This window comes from Scyliorhinus torazame, chromosome 10 (genome assembly GCF_047496885.1).
Source record: "Scyliorhinus torazame isolate Kashiwa2021f chromosome 10, sScyTor2.1, whole genome shotgun sequence".
Classification (NCBI taxonomy): domain Eukaryota; kingdom Metazoa; phylum Chordata; class Chondrichthyes; order Carcharhiniformes; family Scyliorhinidae; genus Scyliorhinus; species Scyliorhinus torazame.
Genome location: NC_092716.1, coordinates 232192034 through 232215932, shown reverse-complemented (window position 1 = coordinate 232215932; position 23899 = coordinate 232192034). Strand labels below are relative to the sequence as shown.

At 44.1% G+C, this 23899-nt stretch overlaps 1 protein-coding gene across 8 annotated transcripts in view; it reads right to left on the bottom strand.

The window, feature by feature from the left end:
- Nucleotides 1–23899, bottom strand: part of LOC140384654 (serine/threonine-protein kinase BRSK2-like) — a 1379643-nt gene that overhangs the window by 171102 nt on the left and 1184642 nt on the right. For 5 of the 8 annotated variants that reach the window (XM_072466558.1, XM_072466560.1, XM_072466559.1 and 2 more), the window contains exons 9-10: nt 11349–11380; nt 8709–8891 (exon numbers count right to left, since the gene is read on the bottom strand). In XM_072466558.1, coding sequence (XP_072322659.1) covers nt 8709–8891; nt 11349–11380 — 215 coding nt within the window. The remainder of the gene's footprint in view (nt 1–8708; nt 8892–11348; nt 11381–23899) is intronic. The other 3 variants (XM_072466561.1, XM_072466563.1, XM_072466565.1) reach the window with 1 other exon arrangement.

The window sequence follows — 23899 nt, the reverse complement described above, 5'->3', positions numbered from 1 at the left end:
AACATTTCTGCATTAATAGCTGCATTAATAGCTGCCTTAAGACACTATAAATTACCGTGGTTGCTAATTTACTCCACTGAGCAGAAGTTCCAATTTTAACACAACCTGCCCAGTTTGAGTGCAGTCAAAACAGTGAAAATCAATGTAATCTCCCATTCCCATCAGTCCCATCATTCCAAAAGTCTTCTAGCCTGCATTTTAACTGCAGGGCTGCGTGTAGAAGGCCTTTGCAAACCTACAGAGTCCAGTGCATGTGGAGGCTGAACTTGACCAGATAGGTTGTACAGCCTGTTGCAGCAGGACCACTTGGCTGCTGGACCCATTGGAGTTTGGGCGGGGGGGGGGGTTGCATGTTTTGCCCTGTGCCTGTAACTTTTTCACCACAGGCTTCTTCTAGCCCCTGCATGAGACATCTCCCCAATAATTTCAACAGTGGCCAATTTCCCTCATGCATAGGCCACAATAAAATGTACTCATGTCACTATCAGGCCACTGAAAAATGAGTCAGCAATTTTTGACATTGACACAGTGGTTAGCACTGCTGCCTCACAGCGCCAGGGACCCAGGTTAAATTCCGGCCTTGAGCCACTGTCTATGTGGAGCTTGTACTTTCTCCCCGTGTCTGCCTGGGTTTCCTCCGGCTGCTCCAGTTTTCTCCCACAGTCCAAAGGTATGCAGGTTAGGTGGATTGACCAGGCTAAATTGCCCCTTAGTGTCCAAGGCTGTGCAGGGTAGGTAGGGTTACGGGGATAGGGCAGGGGAGTTGGGTGTAGGTAAGGTGCACTTTCAATGGGTCGGTGCAAACTGGATGGGCTGAATGGCCTCGTTCTGCTCTGTAAAGATTCTATGAGGGCCTCTTCTCCACCAATGTTCAACTGCTGCATGATCATTGCTGATCAAGTGTGTGCTATCAGCGACACGTGACACAGTGGTTAGCACTGCAGCCTATGGCGCTGAGGACCTACAAACAAAGAACAAAGAAATGTACAGCACAGGAACAGGTCCTTCGGCCCTCCAAGCCCGTGCCGACCATGCTGCCCGAATAAACTACAATCTTCTACACTTCCTGGGTCCGTATCCTTCTATTCCCATCCTATTCATATATTTGTCAAGATGCCCCTTAAATGTCACTATCGTCCCTGCTTGCACTACCTCCTCCGGTAGCGGGTTCCAGGCACCCACTACCCTCTGCGTAAAAAACTTGCCTCGTACATCTACTCTAAACCTTGCCCCTCTCACCTTAAACCTATGCCCCCTAGTAATTGACCCCTCTACCCTGGGGAAAAGCCTCTGACTATCCACTCTGTCTATGCCCCTCATAATTTTGTATACCTCTATCAGGTCTCCCCTCAACCTCCTTCGTTCCAGTGAGAACAAACCGAGTTTATTCAATCGCTCCTCATAGCTAATGCCCTCCATACCAGGCAACATTCTGGTAAATCTCTTCTGCACCCTCTCTAAAGCCTCCACATTCTTCTGGTAGTGTGGCGACCAGAATTGAACACTATACTCCAAGTGTGGCCTAACTAAGGTTCTATACAGCTGCAACATGACTTGCCAATTCTTATACTCAATGCCCCGACCAATGAAGGCAAGCATGCCGTATGCCTTCTTGACTACCTTCTCCACCTGTGTTGCCCCTTTCAATGACCTGTGGACCTGTACTCCTAGATCTCTTTGACTTTCAATACTCTTGAGGGTTCTACCATTCACTGTATATTCCCTACCTGCATTAGACCTTCCAAAATGCATTACCTCACATTTGTCCGGATTAAACTCCATCTGCCATCTCTCCGCCCAAGTCTCCAGACAATCTAAATCCTGCTGTATCCTCCGACAGTCCTCATCGCTATCCGCAATTCCACCAACCTTTGTGTCGTCTGCAAACTTACTAATCAGACCAGTTACATTTTCCTCCAAATCATTTATATATACTACAAAGAGCAAAGGTCCCAGCACTGATCCCTGTGGAACACCACTGGTCACAGCCCTCCAATTAGAAAAGCATCCCTCCATTGCTACTCTCTGCCTTCTATGGCCTAGCCAGTTCTGTATCCACCTTGCCAGCTCACCCCTGATCCCGTGTGACTTCACCTTTTGTACTAGTCTACCATGAGGGACCTTGTCAAAGGCCTTACTGAAGTCCATATAGACAACATCTACTGCCCTACCTGCATCAATCATCTTAGTGACCTCCTCGAAAAACTCTATCAAGTTAGTGAGACACGACCTCCCCTTCACAAAACCATGCTGCCTCTCACTAATACGTCCATTTGCTTCCAAATGGGAGTAGATCCTGTCTCGAAGAATTCTCTCCAGTAATTTCCCTACCAGTGAAGTAAGGCTCACCGGCCTGTAGTTCCCGGGATTATCCTTGCTACCCTTCTTAAACAGAGGAACAACATTGGCTATTCTCCAGTCCTCCGGGACATCCCCTGAAGACAGCGAGGATCCAAAGATTTCTGTCAAGGCCTCAGCAATTTCCTCTCCAGCCTCCTTCAGTATTCTGGGGTAGATCCCATCAGGCCCTGGGGACTTATCTACCTTAATATTTTTTAAGACACCCAACACCTCGTCTTTTTGGATCACAATGTGACCCAGGCTATCTACACCCCCTTCTCCAGACTCAACATCTACCAATTCCTTCTCTTTGGTGAATACTGATGCAAAGTATTCATTTAGTACCTCGCCCATTTCCTCTGGCTCCACACATAGATTCCCTTGCCTATCCTTCAGTGGGCCAACCCTTTCCCTGGCTACCCTCTTGCTTTTTATGTACGTGTAAAAAGCCTTGGGATTTTCCTTAACCCTATTTGCCAATGACTTTTCGTGACCCCTTCTAGCCCTCCTGACTCCTTGCTTAAGTTCCTTCCTACTTTCCTTATATTCCACGCAGGCTTCGTCTGTTCCCAGGCTTTTAGCCCTGACAAATGCCTCCTTTTTCTTTTTGACGAGGCCTACAATATCACTCGTCATCCAAAGTTCCCGAAAATTGCCGTATTTATCTTTCTTCCTCACAGGAACATGCCGGTCCTGTATTCCTTTCAACTGCCACTTGAAAGCCTCCCACATGTCAGATGTTGATTTGCCCTCAAACATCCGCCCCCAATCTATGTTCTTCAGTTCCCGCCTAATATTGTTATAATTAGCCTTCCCCCAATTTAGCACATTCATCCTCGGACCACTCTTATCCTTGTCCACCAGTACTTTAAAACTTACTGAATTGTGGTCACTGTTACCGAAATGCTCCCCTACTGAAACATCTACCACCTGGCCGGGCTCATTCCCCAATACCAGGTCCAGTACCGCCCCTTCCCTAGTTGGACTGTCTACATATTGTTTTAAGAAGCCCTCCTGGATGCTCCTTACAAACTCCGCCCCATCTAAGCCCCTGGCACTAAGTGAGTCCCAGTCAATATTGGGGAAGTTGAAGTCTCCCATCACCACAACCCTGTTGTTTTTACTCTTTTCCAAAATCTGTCTACCTATCTGCTCCTCTATCTCCCGCTGGCTGTTGGGAGGCCTGTAGTATACCCCCAACATTGTGACTGCACCCTTCTTATTCCTGATCTCTACCCATATAGCCTCACTGCCCTCTGAGGTGTCCTCTCGCAGTACAGCTGTGATATTCTCCCGAACAAGTAGCGCAACTCCGCCTCCCCTTTTACATCCCCCTCTATCCCGCCTTAAACATCTAAATCCTGGAACGTTTAGCTGCCAATCCTGCCCTTCCCTCAACCAGGTCTCTGTAATAGCAACAACATCATAGTTCCAAGTACTAATCCAAGCTCTAAGTTCATCTGCCTTACCCATAATGCTCCTTGCATTAAAACATATGCACTTCAGGCCACCAGACCCGCTGTGTTCAGCAACCTTTCCCCGTCTGCTCTGCCTCAGAGCCACACTGTCCCTATTCCCTAGTTCTCCCTCAATGCTCTCACCTTCTGACCTATTGCTCCCATGCCCACCCCCCTGCCATACTAGTTTAAACCCTCCCGTGTGACACTAGCAAACCTCGCGGCCAGGATATTTATGCCTCTCCGGTTTAGATGCAACCCGTCCTTCTTATACAGGTCACACCTGCCCCGGAAGAGCTCCCAGTGGTCCAGATAATGGAAACCCTCCCTCCTACATCAGCTATTTAGCCACGTGTTTATCTGCTCTATCTTCCTATTTCTAGCCTCACTAGCCTCACCTGGGTTCGAATCCCGGCCCTGAGCCACTGTCTATGTGGAGCTTGCACATTCTCCCCGTGTCTGCATGGGTTTCACCCCCCAAACCCCAAAATGTGCAAGTTAGGTGGATTGGCCACGCTAAATTGAAATGAAATGAAAATCGCTTATTGTCACAAGTAGGCTTCAAATGGAGTTACTGTGAAAAGCCCCTAGTCGCCACATTCCGGCGCCTGTTCGGGGAGGCTGGTAGGATAATTGAACCGTGCTGCTGGCCTGCCTTGGTCTGCTTTCAAAGCCAGCGATTTAGCCCGGAGCTAAACCAGCCCCTTGTGCTAAATTGCCCCTTAATTGGAGAAAAAAATAATTGGGTACTCTAAATTTATATAAAAGAAAATCAATAAGTGTGTGCTATCAACATCCATTCTTTCTATGACGCTGATCCAACCTTTCCATCATTCCTGGATTGTCAAAGGATGGCTGTAGAAGACAATTAGTAAACCGTCCAATTTGCATTGCTCTATAGCCACACAATGCCTGAGAAACAGTTTAGCTATCCCCTCCCCAGGCTATTTCCAATAGATAGGCTATTTAAAATCAACTGCAAAATTTCTCAATCTGATTGCTCAGGGACTAGGACATAATATGTCAGATATTGCAAGTAAAATATGTGGCGGATTTCTTGGTTCACTGGCAGCCATTTGACCTGAAGGAGTCCAGTAAGTTGACACTGGGGTTGCTGAAGGCTGTGTGCAGCTCACACATTGAATACCAGCCCTGGGGCAGCACAGTGGTGCAGTGGTAGCACTGTTACTTCATGGTGCCGAGAACGCGGGTTCAGTCCCCGCCCCAGGTCACTGTCTGTGTGGCGTTTGCACATTCTCCCTTTGTCTGCGTGGGTCTCATCCCAACAACCCAAAGATGTGCAGGGTAGGTGAATTGGTCACACTAAATTGCCCCTTAAATTGGAAATAAAGAATTGGGTACTCTAAATTTATTTTTAAAAAGAATACCGGCCCAACTGGCACAATGCTAAGACAATTTAAAAATAACACTGGGAAGGATGAGGGAGGGAGATTATAATATGATTTTCATACTGCTTGGGCGGGATTCGGCGAGTCAAAATCGCGAACGGCGCGGGGGCGGAGAATGGGCGTTGACGCCGAAATCTGGCGTGATGCCGCTCCCGCGATTCTCTGGTCCTCAGAGTATCGCCGCGAATCGCGCACGTGCGGTCTACGCAACGCGGGTAGGGGGCCCCCGCGGCGATTCTCCGGGGACAACTGGCCGAGTTCCCGACCGCGTGGTTCTAACCACATTTTGCCTGTCAGGAACGGCTGCCCTGGTGGGGTGTGGGGGGCCTCACAATTGGCCGGGGGGGGGGGGGGGGGGGGGGGTGGCGAACTGGCAGCACCGATCCGTGGGCGCGCGCGATCTCGGGGCTCCTACATTTTTGGTGCCGCTCCACGGTCCGGATCCGCCATCGCGCACAGCGTGGCCGCGAATGCGCGGACTCCCGACCAGAGGTGCAGGGCCAGAGCTGTGAGAGGCATTCTTAAGGAAAGTCCAGAGTGAAACGCCCGCATTTTGGTACTGGCGTGGGGACATAGCCCCATTATTGGAGAATCTCACCCTCGATATTTGGTTTTGAGGCGATCCAAAACTGTAGTATTATTGCTTAGTACGATTACCATAATAGACTGCAAAGAATCTAGAATTAACTGAGAAGGCGGCCAATCAGACATTTTGTCCATGTTGACTCTCCATTAGAGCTGTTTAGATCCATTCTTATGATTTTTTAAATGTTTCTTTTTCAATATTTAAGCACAACTTTTAAAAGCCATTAAGGATTATGCTTTAGCCTCCATAAAGCTATATACTTGGTACCATCTGAGGTAGATGAACACAAACTGTTTGAGCCACTCCCTTACAGCATTCCGAAAGGACCATTCTCTATGGGACATCCTGACACACTCCTTCTTCATGACAACACCTACTGCGTTTTCCCATGACACCATCCTGTTTGAGCACGGGAGATCCAACCTCTGCTCTTTCACCTCTTCTGTTTCCACTGTCCAGGCCCAAAACACTTCTGCCAGGTGAAATAATGATTCACTCGATTGTACTTCCTTCATCTTTTATACTGTATGCCATTCTCACAATGTGATCTTCTCTTAACAGAGTCATTACTTTGCTGAACACCTCCATTCAGTCTACAAGCATATGTTCCATTGCAACTTCCATTCACTAACCGCCCCTTCCTCTGGTCTCTCTGGCCTTGCCCCCTTCGAAAGACGTTCAATGCAAGCTCGAGGAACAGCACCTCATCTTTTATGAGGTAACTTAAAGCCTTTCAGCCTCTTCATTGAGTTTAACAACTGCAGATCATAACCACTGCGTCCCGTCTTCAGAGACCAGCTGCTAGTAATGTGCGAAACATTACCCAGATTCTCTCCAATTTTCTTTCTTCAATTGAACCATAGCAATTTAACTGTGTGCTGGAAGAGCTGTCTGGCAGTCCATACGCATACTTCACGAATGCCCAAGATGAGAGCAGATGGACACACTTGGCAATCTGTGCGCCCACTGCTAAAATCAATTTATTATTCTTTCCCCAAATTGCCATATTTAGCAAGAAGATAACCTTTACAAGTTGAGTCACAAAATAGAAATGATTTAAAATGCAGTCACGCACTCAGAGTGAAATTTGAAACAGTGAAATAACCTGCCATTGAACAGGTACAACAGGGAGCACTGCAGGTCACCATTCTGGCTGTTAATTGCTCCATGCTTGAGGCGATAAATTGAAATGTTTTGAGCACTGCTTGTTGGTTCTCCACAATGGTCCGAGATTATCTCTAATTCATTTGGAATAACATTTCATGTTAACTATGTGGAGGTTTTAAAATTGGAAGCGTATTTTTATACTTGAGCAGTGTGCTTCCCTTATAGGGCAGGACACTTTTACGTTTTAAACACATGCTTCCATGTTCAGGTGGCAGAGGAGTGGGACTGTGCCAAAAGAACTGGAAAATTGAATATTTCAAGCCTGAGAAATCTGTAGGTATATTAAATAACACTAACAATACAGGCCAATGACTTTTGATTTTTGATTTCACAGCTGCAGCAAGTGAAATCATAATTTTATTACGTTTTCCCCGAGTCACACAGATCTGGGATTTATAAACAGATCTGTGATGGTTTTGCGCCTAGTGGAGGCTGTGTGTTCACTGTTAGAAGTCATTTCGTTCCTGACTGATCAATGCAAAGACATGGCTGAGATTGAACACTTTCTTCTTCCCTGAGATCTGATACCTGGTGCTTGTACAAATCCGGTTCTTTCTTATTCTGCAAACTGTAGACTCTACAGTCCAAATCCACCCTGATATGAAGGAATAACACCAGCTTTCTGGTGGTATACATAAATGGAAGTCGATGGGTGGTGGGAAGAAGGAGGTCCAAGAGCAATTGAAACCTCAGGCTAGAAATTCACGGATCTGTACTCGAACGTATAGTGCACTGACCCTGTGCCACCAGTACATCTCAACAAAAATAACTACCTGGTCATTTCTTAGACTGAGATAATTGTAGAAATTCTCTTCCAAGCGTTCACGTGTCAATACCTCTTTAATACCCCTTTAATTTAACACCATTATCAGCATTATCAGAGACCCCTCCCACCCAGGCATTGCCTTCTTCCAGACCCGTCCATCAGGCAGGAGGTACAGAAGTCTGGTTTAGCTCAGTGGGCTAGACAGTTGGTTTGTTATGCAGAACAAGGCCAGCAGTGCGGGTTCAATTCCCGTACCAGCTTACCTGAACAGGCGCCGGAATGTGGGGACTAGGGGCTTTTCACAGTAACTTCATACTTGTGATAATAAAAGGTTCTTCTTATTATTAATAAGTCTGAAGACCCGCACATCCAGACATAGGAACAGCTTCTTCCCCACAGCTACAAGACTCCTCAATGACTTCCCCTCGGACTGATCTGTTCCCTGTAAGAACACTATTCACAAACCCCTGTGCTGCTCTTGCTCATGTATTTGCTTTGTTGGCCCCTTGTTCCGCACTGTAACCAATCACTGTTTGTCGATGTATCAGTTGTCAATGTACTCTGTTGATTATTCTTTTTGTCTACTATGTACGTACTGTGTACATTCCCTCAGCCACAGAAAAATACTTTTCACTGTACTTCGCTACATGTTACAATAAATCAAATCAAATAATTGGTTAGGGTAATGAAACTAGCAAACTTCGCAACACATTCACGGGAAACATTGCACTGGATGTGGGGATTTTTTTTCCCACATCGATTCCCTTCAATGTATAACAAGAGACAAGTTACACATCTAAACCTTATCCTTCCATTCAACAGCTGTCGGTGCAAGTCTATAACTAATAACAGTTCTGGTGGGATATGGAAACAAACATTTGGAAGAATCCCACAATTAATGACAGACAATGGCAATTAAATGTTACAAATGGAAAATTAGCACAATATGTGAACATCATTAACAAGAGGGAAATAAAACTTACTCGTCTGATACCAAATCTTGCATGAGTTTGTTCTTATCTCTAAAACAACCTAACGAGTGCATGCTGTCCAGGACGTCAGGATCGATGTCCTCCAGCGAGGGAAGTGAACGTATCTGCACCTTTCTTGGAACAGGCTGCTCTGGTTCGGGTTCATTCTTACCCCCGCTGTAAAAACATAAAATCCCAAAATTCCAGCTCCATAAAATAAACTGCATTAGGAGAATTATTTTCTTCACTTAACTGTTTTTTAAAAAAAAAAATCATTGATTTCTTTGAGGCAAAACAATGTGCTCCTTGAGGTGGTAAAGTCCCTCCTGGGAATTAGATTCTCCCTTGCCAGGTAAAACTCCCCCATTTGCTCAGATCCACCAAATCCGTCCCCTAACTCCAGCAGAAACGGCAGCAGTGTGACCTCCGAATGAGAGGGACAATCATTACCAGATGATTGTGTTGTGGGGTGCACACTCCAAACTGATAGTTTCAACGGAGCCATCAGCAGGCGGGGAGAATGGGATCTTATGGAGAATGGGATCTTGGGGTGAATGGGATCTTGTGGAGAATGGGATCTTGGGGAGAATGGGATCTTTCTATCTGCTGTCACATTAAATCCAGAGGTGAACAAAATGCTCTCACTCACGGAGGCCTCCGGTTGGTTCTTTAATTTACAAAAATTTTTGTTTGATTTGAAAGAAAAATGGTCTCCCCAGTTAAAAATGAGTGGTCTTAGTTGATATTTGACTCAAAGTGTCGCAATGGAGACACAAACGAAATGTGGTGAGTCATTCATCAGGTATTCAGACGTGAGAGGAATGGTGACGGTGAATAATTTGTCTTTACTGTTATACGGGGTGGTGCTAAATGACATTGGTGCTGGGTTAACTAAAGTAAAGCAAAGTCGCCACAGTCCCAAGTGACCCTAGGCTGTTTTCCTTCCCCTTTGAGGGGGGAGTTGACTGGCGGTGATTTAACCTAACTTTTGCTTGAATATGCAAATCTGGATTCCACCCATTGTGGGCAGGAGCCATATCGCGCCACCCCGCGAGATCGTGGCGAGGCCTCATCAAGGCCGATAGATCGCGGCCATTGCATTTGACATGCAAATGGTGAGAAGGCTTTTGTTGTAAATTTCTTAAACTAATGAAAATTGTATTAAATGGTGGCTTGACATGTTATTAGGAGGTTTTAAAGATAAAAGGTTTTGCGAGAGCACATTTCAGTTGGAGAAAGTAGATGCACCTCAAAAGTTTTTACAACATAAAGGTGTGCCAGGACATATAAAAGATTGGGAACCACTGTCCTAGACCACTTTCCGAAATGTCTTAACATAGTTAAAAAGGCACAGGCATTGGTAATAGCACAAGCAGGGATTGATCATCCGCTCAACCAGTGAGCAGCATGGGAAGAGAAAATTAAAAATTAAAAGGACACAATAAAATCACCTCACTGGAGCCCACCTCAAGGCCCTGGAGAGATACCATCAGCGCTGTCTGAGAGGGATTCTCCGCATCAATTGGGAGGACAGACTTACTAACATCAGTGTCCTTGAAGGAGCCAAGAGCACCAGCATTGAGGCCATCATCACCCAAAACAAATTTTGCTGGGCCGGCCATGTCAGAGTCCCGACTGCCAAAGCAAATCTTCTTCGCCCAGCTCAAGGAAGGTTTCCGAACAAGAGGAAGACAAAGGAAGCCCTTGAAAGATACCCTGAAGGCTTACCTCAAGAAATTCAATGCCTGGGAGACCCTTGCTCAGAAGACATCTCTTGGAAGAACCACCTGATTGAAGGGACACAATGGCAAGAGGAAAAGGAAAAGAGGCCTGGAAAAGGAGCCTCAGAAAGGAATACCAGTGATATAGAGTCTAAAGACTGATTCCACCTCCCGGATATACCTGCCACGTATGCGGTCGAAGATTGGCTCTAGGATTGGGGTCATCAACCGTGCAAGAACCCATGACTAGTAACACAGAGTTTCTTATGTAGGCAATCATACTCTTTGCCGAAGAAGAAGATATTGTATTTTAACAAAATATTTTGTTTGCTTTGTTTCCCCTCTAACTGGTGCTTGGATATGGGTATAATTCCACATGAGCCTAGGCAATGAATATCAGCAGTTCTATTAGACTGTAACTGGCACAAGATCCAAGCTCAGTCCAGTCCTCACCTACCTAATTGGAATAACTAAAGGCAAAAAATCTAACTGTGTTTTCCCCTGGGCTGTGGTCAGTTACAGCACGTAAATCGCTACCTTGACTGAGAATGGCCAGGGAAGCACAGACCTGGAATATATAGACTGGGATCCTGCGAGTCTATCATGGCTCAGTTCTACATTGGGCTTTGATCTTAATTTACTAAGCCACGAGGAAAGCTGCATTTTCTTTGTTTAATCATTTTGAGATGCGATTGTTATGCATCAAAAACATTCAAGAATAAATTAAAATCACAAAGGATGGAAACCCATGTTTCAAGTTCAGAGTCTGCCAAGCTACTTTCTTCCATTAGGCTTCCATATGCTGGCATTGTCACACATGAATAGTGAGAGATTGCAAAAGACAAACAGGTTGAATTTGCCAGAAGGGGAAACAGAGATAGGAGCAAATAAAGATGCTAATAAATATATTCAAACTAATAGTTGTACTTACATATACCAAGAATGTTTTTGGATCTGGTCTAGCTGTTAAGGGAAATAAATTGAGTAATATATTACTTAATGACAAGCAATATGAAGAATCACATTATATATAAATATTTTAATAGATTATTTCAACACTGTATTATATTTTTATATATCAAATATTCTTCAATAACAGAATCTGACCTCTAAGATTACATTAGGCTTTTGGCAGACATGAAAGGCATGACAGGATACTTATTATAAATTCACTTAATAGACAGCAGTCTCTGTTTTGGGGCTTTTTCTATATTTTCTCTATGTTTACTACAGCTCATGCACTTGTTCCATGGCTAGCGGCACCACAAATGTTCTCCCTTCTCTGCAAGTAAGAAAGACACTCAACCTTTTCAATAATATATTGTGAACCTCGTGAAAAAGAAAAGGGAGGCCTTTTTACGGTCTGGAAGGGTGGGGATAGTCAAAATCCTTGAGGAGTATAAAGAAAGTAGGAAGGTACTTAAGCGGGAAATTAGGGGGGCTAGGAGGGGGTCATGAAAATTCCTTGGCAATTAGGATTAAGGTGAATCCCAAAGCTTTTTATTCATATGTAAAAAGCAAGAGGGTGGCCAGGGAAAAGATTGTAGCACTTCAGGACAGTGGGGGGAATCTATGTGTTGAGCCAGAGGAAACGGGCGAGGTACTAAATTACTAAATGAATACTTTGCATCAGTGTTCACCAACGAAAGGACTTTGTGGAAGATTATTCTCGGGTAGGGTGTGTGGATAGTCTGGGTCATGTTGACATGAGGACGTATTGGGTGTTTTAAAAGACATTAAGGTAGATAACTCTCCTAGACTGGATGATATTTACCCCAGAATACTGAGGGAAGCAAGGGAGGAGATTGCTGGGACCTTGACTGACATCTTTGTATCCCCATTGGCTATAGGTGAGATCCCAGAGGACTGGAGAATAGCTAATGTGGTACCGCTGTTTAAGAAAGGTAGCAGGGATAATCCAGGAAACTATAGGCCGGTGAGCCTCACATCGGCAGTAGGTAAATTATTGGAGAGAATTCTCAGGGACAGGATTTATACCCATTTGGAAACAAATGGACACATAAGCGATTGACAGCATGGTTTTGGAAGGGGAGGTCGTGCCTCACTAACTTTATTAAGTTTTTTGAGGAGGTGACAAAGATGATTGATGAGGGGAGGGCAGTGGACGTTGTTTACATAGACTTCAGTAAAGCCTTTGACAAGGTGCCTCATGGCAGACTGGTACAAAAGGTGAAGTCACAATTGGAGGTGAGGTGGCAAGTTGGATACCGAACTGGCTCGGTCACAGAAGGCAAAGGGTAGCAGTAGAACGGTATTTTTCTGAATGGAAGATTGTAACTAGTTCCACGGGGATCGGTGCTGGGGCCTCTGTTGTTTGTAGTATACATAAATGATTTGGAGGGAAATGTAGCTGGTCTGATGAGTAAGTTTGCGGATGACACCAAGGTTGGTAGAGTGGCAGATAGTGTTGAGGATTGTCAGAGGATACAGCAGGACAAAGATAGGTTGTAGACCTGGGAAGAGAAATGGCAAATGTAGTTTAATCCGGGCAAGTGTGTGGTAATGCAATTTGGTAGGTCTAACATAGAGGGACAATATACAGTAAATGGCAAAACTCTGAGGAATATAGAAAGTCAGAGAGATCTGGGCGTACAGGTCCATTAATCTTTGAAAGTGGCAACACAAGTGGACAAGGTAGATAAGAAAGCATATGGAATGCTTGTCTTCATTGGATGGGGCATCGAGTATAAAAACTGGCAAGTCATGCTACAGTTTTATAGAACCTTGGTAAGGCCGCACTTGGAATATTGCGCACAATTCTGGTCACCACACTACCAGAAGGATTTGGAGGCTTTGGAGAGAGTGCAGAGCAGGTTTACAAGGATGTTGCCTGGACTGGAGGGTGTTAGCTATGCAGAGAGGCTGAATAGACTCAGACTGTTTTCATTAGAAAGACGGAGGTTGAGGGGTGACCTGATAGAGGTCTACAAGATTATGAGGGACATGGATAGAGTGGATGGGCAAGCACTCTTTCCCAGGGTGGAGGGGTCAGTCACCAGGAGGCATAGGTTTAAGGTTTGTGGGGCAAAGTTTAGAGGAGATGTGCGAGGCAGGTTTTTTTACACAGAGGGTGGGTGAGTGCCTGGAACGCGCTGCCAAGGGAGGTTGTGGAAGCAGATACATTAACGACGTTCAAAAGGCATCTCAACAAATACATTGATAGGATGGGCATAGAGGGATATGGCACTAAGAAGTGCTGAGGGTTTTGGCCAAGGGTGGTATCATGACCGGCACAGGCTTGGAGGGCCGAAGGGCCTGTTCCTGTGCTGTATTGTTCCTTGTTCTTTGTTCTTTGTTAATATAATGCTTGCATTTGCATATTTATGCTGGAGTGTTTTAGCTATAAATTGCTCTTAAATGATTTCAAAAAATTAAAATCCTCCAAATCAACAAGACTCAAAACAAACAAATAAAAGTGTATTGTTTATTGACATATGCATTGCATTTTTGTTTGGACAGGATAAGTTGCTGGAATAAGCCGTTTAAACTAACTAGTAACATTAAAGATGTTTTTTTTTCTTACAAATTTAGAGTACCCAATTATTTTTTTCCAATTAAGGGGCAATTTAGAGTGGCCAATCCACCTAACCTGCACATCTTTGAGTTGTGGGGTGAAACCCAGGCAGACACGGGGAGAATGTGCAAACTCCACATAGACAGTGACCCGGGTCCGGGATCGAACCCGGGTACTCAGTGCTGTAGGCACCAGTGCTAACCACTGTGCCGCCATGCCACCCTCATCAAAGATGTTAACACCTGAATATAAGGTGTACATTTTTTGAAGTTTTAATATATATTATACAATATGTACAGGACAGAAAAGGGATAATGCACAGCACATGGAGTTCAAAAGTACCCAACTTAAAACTAGTTTATTCCGATTTAACTATATATGGACAGCTGATCAGCAATGGCAGACATTTATGGAAATAGTTCATGACATCACAACAAAGATATCGCAGTGAGGAAGAAGGATTCTAGGAAGAGAATAAATCGACCATGGTTAACCAAGAAGTTAAGGATAGTATTGAACTGAAGGAAAAAGCATACAATGTGGCAAAGATTAGTGGTAATCCAGAGGATTGAGAAAGTTTTAAAACCACCAAAGGATGACCAAAAAATTAATAAAGAGGAAGAAGATAAACTATGAGGGGAAACTAGCAAGTAATATAAAAGTGGACAGTAAGAGCTTCTGTAAATATATAAAAAGGAAAATGGAGAGAGCAAAGTGAACATAGGCCTCTTAGAGAATGAGACTGGGGAAATAATATTGGAGAACCAGGAAATGGCAGGGAAATTAAATAATTACCTTGCATCAGTCTTCATGGTGGAAGACAAATAGCATTCCAAAAATGCTCAATAATCAAGGGGCAAAAAGGGGGAGGAAATAAATACAATAACTATCACTAGAGAAAAAGTACTAGGGAAACCAATGGGGCTAAAGGCCAATAGGTCCCCTGGACTTGATGGGTTGCATCCTAGGATATTAAAGGAAGTAGCTACATAGATAGTGGATGCACTGGTAGTAATCTTCCAGGAATCGTTAAATTTTGGAAAAGTACCAGAGGATTGGAAAACGACCAATGTTAAAACCCTTATTCATAAAGGGAGGGAGACAAAAACAGGTGACTAAGGCCAGTTAGCTTAACATTCATCATTGGGAAAATGGTAGCCACTTTAAGGGCTGTCATAGAACATAGAACAGTACAGCACAGTAAAGGCTCTTCGGCCCACGATGTTGTGCGACCACTTATCCCAATCTAAGATATAGAACATAGAACAGTACAGCACAGTACAGGCCCTTCGGCCTACGATTAGCAGAATATTTAGAAATATATAATACAATCAAGTAGAGTCAGCATGGCTTCATGAAGAGGAAATCATACCTGTCAAATTTATTAGAATTCTTTGGGGTGGTAACAAGCAGGATAGATAAAGGGGAACCAGTGGATAATAATAATAATAATCTTTATTGACACAAGTAGGCAATGAAGTTACTGTGAAAATCCCCTAGTCGCCACACTCCAGCGCCTGTTCGGGTTCACAGAGGGAGAATTCAGAATGCCCAATTCACCTAACAAGCACGTCTTTCGGGACTTGTGGGAGGAAACCGGAGCACCCGGAGGAATCCCACGCAGACACGGGGAGAACGTGCAGACACCGCACAGACAGTGACCCAAGCCAGGAATTGAACCTGGGACCCTGGCGCTGTGAAGCAACAGTGATATACTTGGATTTCCAAAAAGCGTTTGATGAGGTATTGCACAAAAGGCTACTTAATAAGAGCCCATGGTGTTGGGGGTAATATATTAGCATGGATAGAAGATTGGTTAACTGATAGAAGACAGAATTGGGATAGAAGGGGCATTTTCAGGATGTTAACTGTAACTAGTGGAGTGCCACAGGGATCAGCGCTGGGGGTCACAATTATTTACAACATGTATTAATGACTTGGATGAGGGAAATAAATATATTATTGCCAAGTTTGCGGATGACACGAAAATAGGTGGGAAGGAAAGTGGTGAGGATTGCTTTTCTTCTGCCGATCCTCGTTTCAGCAATAAAGACCTTGTCCCAGGCTGTCTTCGAAGAAACAATTCAGCTGGCATTCTGCCAGTAGTCGTGTGAGGTATGTTACAATAAATGAACAAAAAATCACTACTTTGTGATTCAATGACAACTGAAGTTTCTTCCAATTTGTATCTAGCATTTCTTTAACAAGAACGTGTTTTATCATTTGTACTGTGCAGTCTGTTGCTCCATTTTAAGTGGGATGATAGGGTGGAACTCTAGTGTGTTTTACTCTGTTCATTCTCATGAATTTTGCAAACTCTTCTGAATAAAACTGAGGTCCATTGTGGGACACAATTTCTTCTGGGAATCCATAAGCAGCAAACAAACGAGGCAAAATATCTAGAGTTTTGTTAGTTGTTGTCTGATTCAGCCCCCTTCCAAGAGCTATCCATCACATTGAATTGCTGCTGCCTTTCAAATTCTTCAAAAAGCTATGGGGCAGCCTCTGCTACACTCTAGTTGGCCACTGGGCGGTACTTGCCGATCATGTCATCTTGCGTTGCGAATTTTGCTTTACCCGAAAAATTTAACATTGGTGGCAAAGCCAGCATCTGTTCACCATCCCTAAATTGCTCTTGAACTGAGTGGTTTGCCATGCAACTACACAAGAGGGCAGATAAGAGCCAACTGGGTTACTGTGGATCTGGAATCACATGTGGGCCAGGCCAGGTAAGGACGGCAAATTTCCTTCCCAAAAGGAGATTCGTGAACCAGATGCGTTTTTACAACAATCAATGATGGTTTCATGCTCACCAGTACTAAGGATATTTTTAAAATTCCAGATTTTATTCACTGAAATTTTAAATTCCACCAGCTGCCATGGTCGGATTTTAACCCATGTCCTCCAGACCATTAACCTGGGCCTCTGGAGTAGTAATCCAATAACATTACCATTATGCCACCATCTCCCCGCTAAGTGCTGTTAACCAGTTTCTTCCTAACAAGGCTGTTTTTTCCCCCTTTGCCACAATATGGGCAACTTTACACATTGCTAGGGCAGCACGGTGGCGTAGTGGGTTAGCCCTGCTGCCTCGAAGTGTATAACAAAAAAAAAAACTTTACACGTTGCTCCGACACTTTACACATGACTGACACTTTACACATGACCGACACGGATACACTTCCCATTATAGGGATTTTCTTTCCTCTATATCTTTGTAATTCTACGCGTGATTTCTCCAGCTGATGCTCACTTAATCTTTGATGGTGCAGTGATTCAGGAATCACGCTGACTGATGCCCTGCATTTACTGGAGTTACATCCAACGCTACTTGGGACTACGATGCCTTGTGAATTTCCTCTGGACATCTTTGTGCTTCAGATCGTAGGGGTCTCAGTAAATTCACATTGACCTGATGCTGTTCGACAACCAAATGCATCAGCTGCCATTTCCTCCAGCCAGGATTTTCTCCATTTACATTCTTTCATCATGCCTTGGCAAAATGACTCTTCTTCATAGATAGATTAATAGACGTTTAAAGCACAGAGGGAGGCCATTTGGCCCATCGTGTCTACGCCAGTCAACAAAGTCAACAGAGCCCTGGAGGTTATGGCAGCACAAGTGAATATCTTCTTGCAGCTGTAACATTCTACCATCACAAATGGACAATTCTTTGTCCAATGTTAGTCCAACTACCTATAATCGGACTTTTTTCCACTTCTGCTACTAACTGCTGTCATTAGGCTTCTGCTTACTCAGCCACAGCTTATTTACTTCAGAAGACATCTGGCAGTTGTTAACTTTGACTTGCCTTTCCATTGACATGGTCATTCCGTCTGGTCTCCGGTGATGGAGACCACTAATGATTTCTGCCGGCCTCACGCTGTCCTGGCGGGGGAGGAGAATCCCAGGATTTGGAAGACTCTGGCTTATTTAAATATGCTCATCTGGTTCATGCCCAGCAAGGGTGTGAACCAGATTGCATCCGGTACCGCGGGCCAAGAACATCGTGCTACATTCGGTGCCCAGCGCTGTTTGACAAGTTATGTCAAAAGTTAACTTGGCAGTGATAGGAAGATACTGCGAAAGCATTTGTTTTATAAACTGCACGCGAATCTGGCCCGCAATGTTCTCTCTTAACTTCACCAAAATGACAATGGCTGGACATCTTTTTCAAAGCCACAATGAAATGTCAATGTTCTCACTGGGCAATCGATTTCTTGTTTCTAATCAATAGCTTTCAATGATCTCCAATGTCTTGGGACTGCAGTGCTGCTCAAGCTGACACAAGGGCAAAAATGACTAGACGGTGGATTCTCCGTAGCGGAGTTTCCGATCCGGTGGAAAATCAGTTGTCAGGCAAAACAACGGGATCGGCACCATGCTCCGGTCCCTTGGTGGCCGCGAGCGACAGGCCCTGAGTCGGCAGGAGGATACAAATGGGTCATTTGATCCCATTTGCATCCAATCAATGGCTTGGAAGCCCAATTCTGCATGCCTCCATGATGCTCCATCCCTCTTGGCCGGGATTCATGTGGGCACGGATTGGTGCAAGTATTTTTAAATGTGGCCCTGAAGTGGTGGAACTTGCAGTGGGTCAAGAGGTAAAGTATGCAATGAGGTGCCTGCAATGTCCATCAGACGGCCCCCCAGAACACAAATCATGCCCACCCAACCCCCATCAGAGACCCCCCAAATTAGGAACCCCCATCAATCACCCCAGCCTAGAAGCTAAAGAGAATTCCAGGCAAAAACAGTGAAAAATCACTGCTTATTCACTTACCTGTCCCTTACACCTGCTGCCTCAGGCAGAAGTGTAGACAGCAGCAGCTTCAAGGAAAGCCAGCAACACATCACAAGGCTTTAAATCCTCTCAGATCCTTCTATTCACTTTCAAAGAGAAATAACTTTTAGCCGGCTGTAATAGCTTCCAGACAGCCAGGTGTCTGGATTTTTTATTTTCATCTCCCATCACTCGTGAATGCTTCTCAGGTAACCTGCTGTGAAGCTAATTACAATGTTTATAAACATCTAGGAGACACGTGCTTTCACTTCTTCTTTTTCTCACCAGAAAGCACTTAACTGTTTTTGATGTGCTGATGACATGTTAATCATAGCTAGATGTTTATAAGCATTGTGGCATCAGGGCACTGCAAAAGGGTCTGCCATCAGTTCCCGCCCCCTTCTAGCCACCACCAGGCCACCCCCATCATTGGCAGTCCTCTCCAGGTGAGACACACCTCACCATGGGGTTACCAAATAACCCCCTTCATGTCACCCCCTCTCATGGTCCCCAATCTCCCTTTTCATGTTCCAGCCTCAGTCCCCTTTTTCATGGGTACACCCTATTTCAGTATCCTTTGGCACCCTGCAAGTGCCAACCTGGTAGTTCTCGGGTGCTGGGGGAAGTGCCAGAGCACTGCCCTGCATTGTCCTGACCAACCAGGGGCTCCAATGGCCATCAGGCCCCCAGTAATGATTTCCGCCGGCCTCACGCTGTCCTGGCGGGGAGGAGAATCCCAGGATTTGGAAGACTCTGGCTTATTTAAATATGCTCATCTGGTTCATGCCCAGCGAGGGTGTGAACCAGATTGCATCCGGTACCGCGGGCCAAGAACATCGTGCTACATTCGGTGCCCAGCGCAAACCCTGTTTAAGGGCTCTTCCGCTATTCTCCAGAAATGGCAGGATGTGCACAAGGCGCAACGCGGGCTGAGAATCTCCCCCAAAGTGTCTGACAGCGGTGTGTCTTTTGGCTTTAGTGCAGTGGGCAAATTCTTGAGCATTTCATACTCTTCTGGACCTGATTCAGTCAGACATATCGCCATTTTCCTTTCCGCCAATGCCTGATTATCAAATGAATTATCAGGAACATTGTGGATATTATTAGCAGTGAAATAGACCTCGAGCTTTTCCACATAGGCACTGAAAGACCCTCGGTCATGACTATATTCTCCTAGTCACCCAATAATCCATGTTGATGCTGTCATCTTTGAAGGTCAGTCCATTCACATGTACACACAGCCTTGTCTTCCTACAACTATATTTTTCAAAACTATTACTCAGCAAACAAAAACTCACAACTCAATGGTTTTCTGGAAGTATCTTCAACCAAATTTGTTCAGCTAGAGAATCCAAAATCCCACCCTCATTGTTAGATTGTGATATCTTTGCAGGATAGAAAAGAGACTGTGCGCAGCACATGAATCCAAAAGTGCCCAACTGGAACTAATTTATCCTGGTTTGACTATTTATACATATATGCACAGATGACCACACAGGATATACAAGTAAATAGTCATAAATGCATTTATGGGTCTCACTTTATTGAACAATGGCTCAAAGAAGAATGCTACTCCAAAAACCCAACCAATTATAACTTTTCAAGGGTTAAAAATCAATAGTTGACACTTGCTAATCAGCGCACATTGCTATATCCAGTAGTACACATAGGGTTTGCAAGATATTAGTTTTAGAAATATTGCACTCTTGCGAAGAATGAATGGCCTGTATAAATGGACCGTCCTATTTAATGCAATTCTAGCAGGTACAATTTTAATATGTATACATACATATATGCAAATTGACATTCCCATCCTGTCCCAAATCCCAGCAGCCCACTGATCCAGGGAAAATAACCTTTGACAGCAGTAGTACCACTGGGAACCATTAATAGAATTTAAATGAATTGAGTCACCGTCTTGCAGATGGTGTTTTTTGATTTGAATATACAAAAAGTTCTAAACACCCTGTGGTGAATCAATTACAATGGTAGCTACATTACTAAATTGAACGAGTATTGAAAATCAGTATTTTCTTTTAATACTATGTAACAAATGAATTTGTGAAGGAATTTGTGCTGAAACTTTATTGATGGAGTATATATACAAAATTACAGGACTTCTAAAAGACGAAGCATAATAAAATGAACATGGAACAATCAGTTAAAACCACAAGAGCAGAACCATCTGAGAAAATTACTTCAATTTTGTAATTTTGAGCTTTTGTAAACACAGGGGAGATTGCAAGTACATACTTTGCATTAAAAATAAATTTAAATTCATTAGAGCACAATGATGAGGTGATACTGAGGGATAAGCCTGTTCACAGTTGTCAGCACCGTGTACTATTTGTTTTCCAGTTCATTTCCAGGCTAATGATAATAATATATGAAAATAGAATAGAAGGTAATATTAGTTCTACAATCATTTTAACAACACTCTGGGTGTCAAGTCTTTCAAAGAAAGCTTATTATTCATAAACAAGGAAATGTGCATTAATTAGTGATTAAGGCACATCCATGCAGAAAGTGAAAAATGACAAAGCACATTAACTCACAATTAATATACTTTGCTCAGAGAACTAAAGTGGAATTTACCGGCTGTTCATGCCGGCGGGATATTCCGGTCCCACCGACGGCACACGGGTTTCCCGGCGAGGAGGGGTGCAGTCAATGGAAAATCCCAGATAATTCCGCTGGCAGGCTGCCTCCGCCGGCAAAAAGGACGCAGCGGTTGGTTGGTAAATCCGGCCCTTGTCTTTTATTTATACAGAATATTAACATTATTGGCATTAATGATGGATACTCTGTTAATATTAATGATGGGTACTCAATTTATCATGTTGTTCAAGAATATGGTGGTCTAATACTTCTTGCAAACATTCCTTTGTCCTCTATATTCTGCCTAATATTTCATTCAACTTGCTTCCCAACCGTTGTGATACAGCCACAAAGAGATACAGCTGTGCGCCAGCCCTTACTGCTGAGTCAGAAGATTGTGAGTTCATGCCCGATTCCTGACCTTGAGTACAAAATCAAGACATGCACACCACTGCAGTACCAGAGAAGTACTGCTCTATTGGACCTGCCTCATTCAGAAGAATGCCTTCTCAGTCGGACGTTAAAAAAATCCCTTTGCAGTATTTCGAAAAGAAGAACTGGTAGTTATCCCTGGTGTCCTGGCCAATATTTATCCCTCAGTCAACACCACAACAATAGATTATCTAGTCATAATCACATTGTTATTTGTAAGGACTTACTATATGCAAATTAGCCGCTACATTTCCTACATTAGAACAGCGGCAATGTATCAAAAGTACTTCATTGGAGGGCGGCACGGTGGCACAGTGGTTAGCACTGCTGCCTCACAGCGCCGAGAACCCAGGTTCAAGCCCGGCCCCAGGCCACTTTCCGTGTGGAGTTTGCACATTCTCCCCGTGTCTGTGTGAGTTTCACCCCCACAACCCAAAGATGCGCAGGGTAGGTGGATTGGCCACACTAAATTGCCCCTCAATTGGAAAACAAAATTGGGTACTCTAAAAAAATTTTTTTAAAGTACTTCCTTGGCTGTAGTGTGCTTTGAGATGTATAATGGCCTTGAAGGGCACTATATAAGTACAAGTCTTGCTTTCTTTTTAATACTATTGAGATTGATTTGACCTCAGATTTCCCCTTTCTCTGCAACGACTGAGCTGTTGCTGGTACAACATCAGGTTAGCTTGGCTAAGATTAGATACTCATTTCATGGACAATTGCGGAAACAAATCCATGTTGTACTGTCTGCATGGCGCAGTATATTGGATCATCAGCGCTTTGCATAATTGTGGAAGCCACGTTGCCTTCATTTTTGTTCTCACATATGATCCATTTTTTCTCACAAAGATATTCATGCCAGCAGAACAGCTGATCGCTATTGTCAGCTCAAGGAGATGGAGGTGTAGCCATCTTAGATGGCCACCTGCAAAGGATCATGGGAATTATGGCCAACCCAGGACTCAGACAGACTCAGAGCTTGTGTGTGTATTTGCAACCAGATAGCTAGATGCGATCGAAATCCCCGCCCGTTTGGATTCTAATGGCCCATTTCCCCAGAACAAAAGAACTGTACTCAGGTAACCGATACAGATACAGACTAATCAGCGCCACTCCCTTTACTCAGGGAGTCCAAACAGCCAAGGTCAATGACCGCTAAGGACACGCCCAGCCATCAAGGCACCCACCCCTTTATTGGCCAAAATCGAAGGCAGTGATCGAAGCCTGTCGAATTATTGGGTCCAAGTTAAGGACTGCCCCAAAGAGCGCGAAATCCTAGAGGGATAAGAAGAGTCACAGCCATGTGTTCAGTCTCTCTTGGATCCGACCTATGCCTAAAGCCAAGTGCAGCATAACGACAGACAGACAAGTTCAAGACCAACGATCGCTACCAGACGGATGAGCCCAGCAGAAACAGAGCCACTTCTTCCGCCCAGCCACGCAAGATCCGGACAAAGGCCTTGTCCATCTGCATAGAGCCAGTTGCCCTGAAGTTAAGTATAGGTTCTTGTAGTTGTTAGGTGTAGTTTATCTTGTAGTGTTTTGTGTTGCATGTCGAAGTAATCCTTGTGTGTAAATAAACCATCTTTGAACTTGAACTGACTAACTGGTTGTGTGGTCCTTTGATCGATATCAGGTAAAGCCTTGTGGTGGTATCATTTGATAGCTGGTGACTCTAAAGAGCATCATTATTAATTGGCAACATTATTGGCGACTCTGCTGGCGATTGGCAACAGAGGTTCAGGAGAGACACCATGGATGAATCATCATTCATTCAGAAGAAATAGTCTTAAAAATTAGAGTTGGGATAACAGCTAAATCAAATGATACACCCCTAGTCCATAAGTAAGTGATATTAATGCATCGGTAAGGCGGGCATGCTTTAGTGGTAGGGAGTGTTGAAGTAATATGAGTCCTTGTTAAGAACTGTAATATGCATTAATCATAAGTGCGCTATTATTGATGTATGTCATGATTTACACCACTTAGAAATGATAATGAGACAGCACTCTCTGACTTTTCAGGCAAAGGCGATATTATATTCCATGTTATGACTGATGTCAAATGGCCTAACTTACTTAAAACATTACTCTAAACTGAAACTGGTAGACGATACATAGAAGTGCGAGCCATT